This window comes from Sinocyclocheilus anshuiensis, unplaced genomic scaffold, assembly GCF_001515605.1.
Source record: "Sinocyclocheilus anshuiensis isolate Anshui unplaced genomic scaffold, SAMN03320099.WGS_v1.1 scaffold122, whole genome shotgun sequence".
NCBI lineage: Eukaryota > Metazoa > Chordata > Actinopteri > Cypriniformes > Cyprinidae > Sinocyclocheilus > Sinocyclocheilus anshuiensis.
Window position 1 is genome coordinate 1,821,160 of NW_015544153.1, and position 7,270 is coordinate 1,828,429.

The window sequence follows — 7,270 nt, forward strand, 5'->3', positions numbered from 1 at the left end:
GTGATTATTTTAAAGGGGGTGATTCTTTTCTATACCCACTGTATATGTAATATATGGGCTAAATATAGGAACTGCAATTCTCAAGAATAGGTCAGCAAATCTAACATGCTAAAATTAGCAGGTGAAATCACTGACATTAAAATGCAAAACCAAACCCCGTTGCTTTTATACCAATGTCACATGCATTCATCTCATCTCAACTAAGCTCTAATCTAACAGATCACAACATGGCACTCACTGAAGAGAGAAAGAGACACTGAGGGAGAAATAAAAAAAGAGAAAGCAAGAGAGAGGGAGGCTGAGTGAAGATAGTGAGATAAATCAAAGTAATTAATCTCTTCAGAACACGATAGCAGATAAATAGGCGAGATCATGTGAAGGAGGGTTTCAAATGAGAGATATGAGGAAAATAAAGACTTATCATTTTCTTGTGTTATGAAATGTTATATGATATCATATGAGAATAAAAATTAGGAAAGGTCTAAACATTATTAAAACAAGGTGATTTAAGGGAATATTTTGTGAAAGATGAATGCATATTAGTTAAGAAAGGTTAGGTAATTATGAGAATCTTTGAGTTTAAACAGTTTAAGACAATTATTTATTTATGTAAAATGGTTTCTGACATATTATCAGATTATGAGGTAATCTTTCAAAATCCACATGCACTTTGTTTTATATATTTTTACATATGTCATCCTGTTGAGAGCTGAGAATGTAACCACTAGAGGGCAATAACTGTCCATTTTTATGTGTCCATTTTAACAAGCATTTGTTTAATTAATTGACTACAGCAGTGCATAGCAGTCTATAGTAGACTGGTTTAAACCTCTGTTCGTTACTATATAGTAAGTATATATTTAGTAAGTAGGCTAAGATCATTCCAATAATTATGAAAAAATTTCTCACCCTTAATCAGAAACAGAGAGAGCCCTCTGATTGTTTTCCTTTATTCAGATGTGTTTTGTTAGTGTTTATGAAAGAGTGACCTTGACTGCTAAATAGGCATAAGACTTGAGAAATAAGATAATTTGCACTTGGACATCAGTATAGTTGTGAAGCAAAAAGGACATCAAAGTGCGTTCAAATGGGGGCATTGCCTTGAACAGTGCACTTAACCCACTGTTACTTCAGAGACTGTCTCTGCAATTAGTGTACTGTACATCCCTCTGGGTGACAAGTGTCTGCTGAATGGTGAATAACTGATAGCACTGTCTATTTAGACCATCATAAGATGGAAAACATTAAAAACTGTTTCTTGTTTGAAGTTAAAAGTTACCCCAGCATTTTGAGTTAATATTAACATGCAATATGTTTTTTAAAGGTATCCGAACTTGCCTTGAATCAAACATGGTAGGCCTACATGCGTGCAGGGATTACAGCGATTTAGATTTAGAGTATGTCATGGGATTGTCAGGAGGAATTCATTTGTAGACAAAAGCTTCAAGCTGATTTTAATGTACGACAAGTGCAGCAGGTAACCTCTTCCCCAGGGATAATTGGGCTTGATAAGTTGACCGCTGTTCCCACTTGTCTTTGAAAGACAGACAGAAGGTTCTAGGTCTTTGTACAGGTCCAATACGTGTTTAGGTTTAGTGAATGCAAGCAGTTCCAGAATTCACATTTGTTTGAATTTTAGCAACTTTTTTTAAATTTTACAATTTACTTTTCTTGTTCTTATTTTAGTTATCAGTAATGTACATTGCAGTGTTTTATGATGATATGATGATCGTTTTATATTATTAAGTTAATGTTTACTGGAATATATTTTTAACAGCTTACAAAGGTTGGTACATTAACATTATGTAATTTCATGACATGTATTGTAGCTACAGGAACGGTATTATTTCCAATGTGGAAGCACAGCTAACAGTTTTATGTGTAATTTACAATCTATTATTATAGTCCATTATCTGGGTTGAACAGCTTGAAGTTGATCTTTTTTTTTGGAAGGGAAATTTTTTTTCTCCCCAAATAACTTCTCCTATTATGATTAAGGTACTTGTTCTCTGTGAACCTTTAAATTAAAATAAAGATGGAGTTAGTACAACTGACTTTTGATCTGCCATGCTCACACATCCTAACATGCAACCGCGCACGGACACGCGTAGAGCCAGCGCTCTTTTGTGTGTGTGTGTGTGTGTGTGTGTGTGTGGGGACCGATCCGTTGCGTTAGAAAATGAGAAAATACACGCCCACATTTACTGTCGACACTCCATAAAATCGTTTGCCCAGTATCCCTCCCTTTAATAAATTTCTAGGCTGCCTGTCCCTTTAAACGAGTCATTTTTCTTTAATCCTGAATTGATGGCTTAAATGCGGAGATAGCTTGAGAACAGAGGATGCTCTTTATTTATCAACGTCTATCATCTTTATTTTTTGTCCCAAACGTCCTCAAAGTTCATTTTTAGAAGACGGGAAATAAATGAACTCTTCTGTTTTTTTTTTTAAACCATCTGAATACAACTTGATTCAGAATGAAAAGCCTTTAGGAGGTGACTGACAGGATCCTTGGATACAAGTTCAGGACTGCACAACTGGAAAACTTGACGCTTGATACAGAATGATAAGCCTTTAGGAGGTGACTGACAGGATCCTTGGATACAAGTTCAGGACTGCACAACTGGAAAACTTGACGCTTTCATAAAATAAGCTCATTTTGGAAATATGTCTTTAAAAATATGAGTGAAGAAACTGCCGTGAGGATCATGCGTTCTGCTCCAATGAGGTCAAAGTGACAATCTCCGACATGTATGAGGAGAACCGAAAAAGTAAGTTTTATGACTTCATTCATGTATTTTGGGTTAGTTTATATATATATATATATATATATTGTGTGTGTGTGTGTGTATAATATATATATATACTGTATATAGTTTTACATAAAATGTGCACAGTAATTTTATTTCAGTTTAATTTAGTAGTTGATCTTCAACAGTTTTAACTAAATAACTTAAAGACTAAACGTTAACTAAACAACAGAAAATATTATAAAACACCCAATGAACATAACTAAACAAAAATAATAAGAAAATCACTGAAAAATGAATGTTATGAATTTAAAAAGTATGTTAACTTTTGGATGGGTTACTTAATAACTGAATTTTAATAGTAATTTGCTGTAACAATTGTACATATTGCCTTGATAAATATAGTTTTTTTTCCCAAAAATATATTTTTCACTTCTAAAAACATATGTTTACTATATACAGTATGTATAAACACACGCACACACACACACACACACACTCACTTTATATATATAGGTAGTTTACCTATCCTATTAACAGGTTTTTACTGTTACATTTTTGCATTCTTGTTAAAATGAACACTTTAACCATTTTAACCATGTCAAATGGTAGTAGAAATAGGGAAACTGCACCTCATCTGTCAGAATAATTGACAGTTGTACTAATTACAGGAACACAAAATGTTATACATGTTAATTATAATGAAAGATGAAGGTTTTGAGCCATGAGCTCTGTGGAGATCAAAGTATGAATATATTTTTCCAATTTATTTTACGTGTTCGCAGCACCAGATGTTTCACTGCCACAGGGTCATTTTCAGAGCACAACCTGCACATGTGCTTTATGAGGACTTTCTGATTGCAGGCAACCTGCAATTACAGATATAATTTGACTTCCATCATAGCCAAGTAACCCCAGCTCTGCAGGTTAATTCACAAAGTAGAGTGTAGTACAAGGCCTCTGGAGACGGCAAATGAATATTCTGCTGGTAGTAAGTTTGATTAAATGGGCCTCAAATCTTTGTTCCCTAACTAGCTCAAGAACCAAATCCTTCTGCTTTAGAAACAAGCGTGCACATGAGAATTGTTGTATGTGTCTCTTTGCACATGTTTCTACACCCTTTAGGTCACTTCATTAAGATAAATAAAATATATATAATATACAAAAGCATTAACCTATGTAATATAGCAATATGCAGAGCACTTAAATTGGTGTTTTAGCCATTAATTGAAAAAAGAATGCCATACTGCAAGGTAATAATGATTTTTAAAATTATTTATTATTTATTTTTTGATTAAGTCCAAACCAACTGTCTCGCCAAATAAACTAAGCTTCATGCTTGTTTAATCATCATCTATCAGTGAGAATCATAAAATTGTCTCAGTATCCACAGCCACACAACTAAGAGTTTGCAGCTCGCTGTCATGGTCTTAAATTACTGATGAAAATTAAATGAAAAGTTTATGCTTTTGAGGTCAGTTTTGTTTATTCATTATGTTCAGAAATAGACATTGATAAAAACTTATTTATGTAAATTTCCTAACTTTAAATTTCAAACTCACCCCTATGTGAAATTATGGACACAGCAAATATAATGCCATGATTGAAAACTCAACAAACCTGTCTAGTAGAAAAGAGCCTGTTGGCTTGTGTTAGCCGTCACAGTTGCACAGAGGGTTACACAGAGCTGCAGCCAAAACAAAAACAAATTTTTCATAATACCTTCTTTTAATGACGTGCTAAATTGGCCCCTCAATTTCCATTTGGAGCATGTTCTTATCAGCACAGCGCAGCAGTCATGATAGCTCACTCTACAAACCTCACACAGGAGTTTATTTCTCTCTCCTGCCTGCCCATTTGAAATGTTCAATGAAAGTACTGATTGCTGTTATCTCTGGCTGATAGGATTCTCTTCGGTCTCACTGAGGTCTTATGCATATAATGAAGTTATAATTCGCTATCTGCACAGTGTCCTCACGATTTCTCTCTTACCCCTCCCCCTACCTATGACTCTCTCTGTTAGCTGTCAGCTAGCTTTGCTAGAGGCTAACATCATGAATCCACAGGTACTCACATATGAAACCGCTGGCCCAGAATGCTGTTCTGCACCCCCTCTCACAGTGGGAAGTAGGTCACAGCTGTTACTGTGTGGTTCTCCTCAACTAGAACAGAGGCCTCTTGTTCATCAGAGACTATGGCAGATTAGAAAGCTTTGTCTTCTTTATCTCCCTCACCCTCTTTAATATGACCAGAGTCATTCGAGTTTCATAGTTTTTAGTTCCTTTGCTCTCTATCACTCCTTCCTGGTGTCCAGATGATGAGGAACATATGCTGTAGTACTAGTGACTATTGAAAAGATTAGACAACACCATGGAAAATATAGTAAAACAGAGTGACTTGCAGTACTCTTTCTAAACAATACTTGTTACTCTTTATGCTGTGTCCTAAATAGGTGTGAGGTAGACCCATGGCTCAACAATAAGGGTGACCCACTGGCCTTGGGCGGTTTGGGGAGAGTTTCGGGGCAGTTGACCAAACTGTTGAGCCTATTGGGCCAGTTCTATGTCTTAAGATTTGATGAAAAATTATAATAATAGATAATATATATATTTAAATTGTAAAATAAATAATAAACGTAATATTATATATTTAATATTATACATTTCAAATTATAAACGTAAATATAAAATTATACATTTAAATTCATAACATTTAAAGGCATACTTTTTTATTCTTTATAGTTATTATTATTATTAAGTTATTATAGTTTTAGGGCAAATAAACAAGTAGAAATCTGAACAGGAGTGGAAGTAAGCTGAAAAATCATGATTGTTAAGCTCTGGTGACAAGTAACCAGCAATTTCTGTTGACACATGAAGAAAAATTGTAACACATTCCAAGCCAATCAGGACTGACGTAATGTGGAGCAGGATTTTGGATATGACAAAAAAAAAAATAATCTGATTAACATAGAAGAAAAGCTTTTTTCATCTGATGCTTTATCACATCTCAGGACAAAGGAGGCAACAGAACATTTTTTTGGGTTTCACTTTTATAGGAAACTCAACCGACAGCACATTTGTGCTATATGTATGTTCTTATTGGTCCTTTAATGTGCCTAAGTTATAAAAAAAATACAATTTGATCAAAAATACAGTAAAAACAGTGATATAACACAATTTAAAAGAACTGTTTATATTTTAGTATATTTTAAAATGGAGTTCATCTTCACTGTAATATGATCCTTCAGAAATCATTCTAATATGCTGATTTATTATCAATGTTGAAAACCGTTGTGCTGCTTAATATTTTTGTGAAAAACGTGATACATTATTTTTTTAAGGGTTTTTTGGTGAATAGAACGTTCAGAAGTTCAGCATTTGATTGAAACAGAAATCTTTTGTAACATTGCAAATGTCTTTATTGTTACTTTTGATCAATTTAATGCATCTTTGTCACTTATTGAAAATGCATTAGTTAATTTTAGTTAAGAGACTGGTTGTTTGTTGTGTCATCCAGACATATGACCCTTCATTAAGTGACTAAACCTCTCTCTTTAGGGAATGGGTACTCCAATGAGGAAGAGGAGGGTGGTGGCGAAGCGGAAGAGGAGGAAGAGGAGGGAGGTGGAGGAGAAGAGGGCGATGAGGGCGACGAGGAAGAGAAAGACGAGTGGGAGGAAAATGGACGGCCGAAGATGAACCGTACGGAAACGCTCAACTCCACCACCAGCTCTACTGGAACGCAGAAGAAGAAGAGTCAGCATGTGAAGAAGCAGGTCCAGGGCTCCAACCAAGTCCAACGCGCCCCCAGAGCTCTTTTCTGCCTTAAATTGAACAACCCCATCCGCAGGGCCGCCCTTCACCTTGTGGAGTGGAAGTATCTATTACAACTTAGTCAATGACAGAAAACAAAGCTTCAGCTACTACTAATAGTGATAAATGTAAAGCTTTCAAATATTTTACCACTATCTGTTGTCAGAACAACTCCTAACTTGCTAAATATCTGTTGAATGTAATGGCACTCTAATAAGATAATGTTTACCTTAACATATGGCTCCAGACCATTTGATATCTTTATTCTCCTGGCCATCTTCGCTAACTGTGTTGCTTTGGGGGTCTCCAAGCCTTTTCCTGAAGATGACTCGAATGCCACCAACCGTGACCTAGTAAGTATTGCTCTCTCGAGAGAGACTGTGAAATTGTCGTGGTGTGAATTTCAGTTCAGTTTAGAACTGAAAAGGGATTGAAGAACATTCATGGACAACCAGCTTCTAGGTTTTGGTGCAAACATTAATGGTAAGTTCCTTTAGTAGGGTAGAGTGGGGGAAAACGCCCCCTTTGGGTAAATCGCCCCCCTACTGTTTTTTCCAAAATAACCACTAGATAAAGTCAAGATACATTTTTGTTGTAATTATAGACTACGTTGACAAGAGTGATGTAGAAGTATTCACCATGAAGCTTACACTGGTGATGTACCTGAGAGAAAACAGAGTAAGTGATCTAATTTTCAACAGTAAG

The 7,270-nt window shown here is 35.4% G+C and overlaps 1 protein-coding gene across 2 annotated transcripts in view; it reads left to right on the forward strand.

Annotated features, from left to right (window-relative positions):
* Positions 1 to 2,325: 2,325 nt before the first annotated feature.
* Positions 2,326 to 7,270, forward strand: part of LOC107695300 (voltage-dependent L-type calcium channel subunit alpha-1D-like) — a 49,234-nt gene continuing 44,289 nt past the window's right edge. The window contains exons 1-4 of one of the 2 annotated variants that reach the window (XM_016495158.1): positions 2,326 to 2,495; positions 2,582 to 2,771; positions 6,311 to 6,629; positions 6,813 to 6,918. In XM_016495158.1, coding sequence (XP_016350644.1) covers positions 2,750 to 2,771; positions 6,311 to 6,629; positions 6,813 to 6,918 — 447 coding nt within the window. In that variant the 5' untranslated portion in view covers positions 2,326 to 2,495; positions 2,582 to 2,749. Of the gene's footprint in view, positions 2,496 to 2,581; positions 2,772 to 6,310; positions 6,630 to 6,812; positions 6,919 to 7,270 lie in introns of those variants that run through there. The other variant, XM_016495159.1, reaches the window with a different exon arrangement.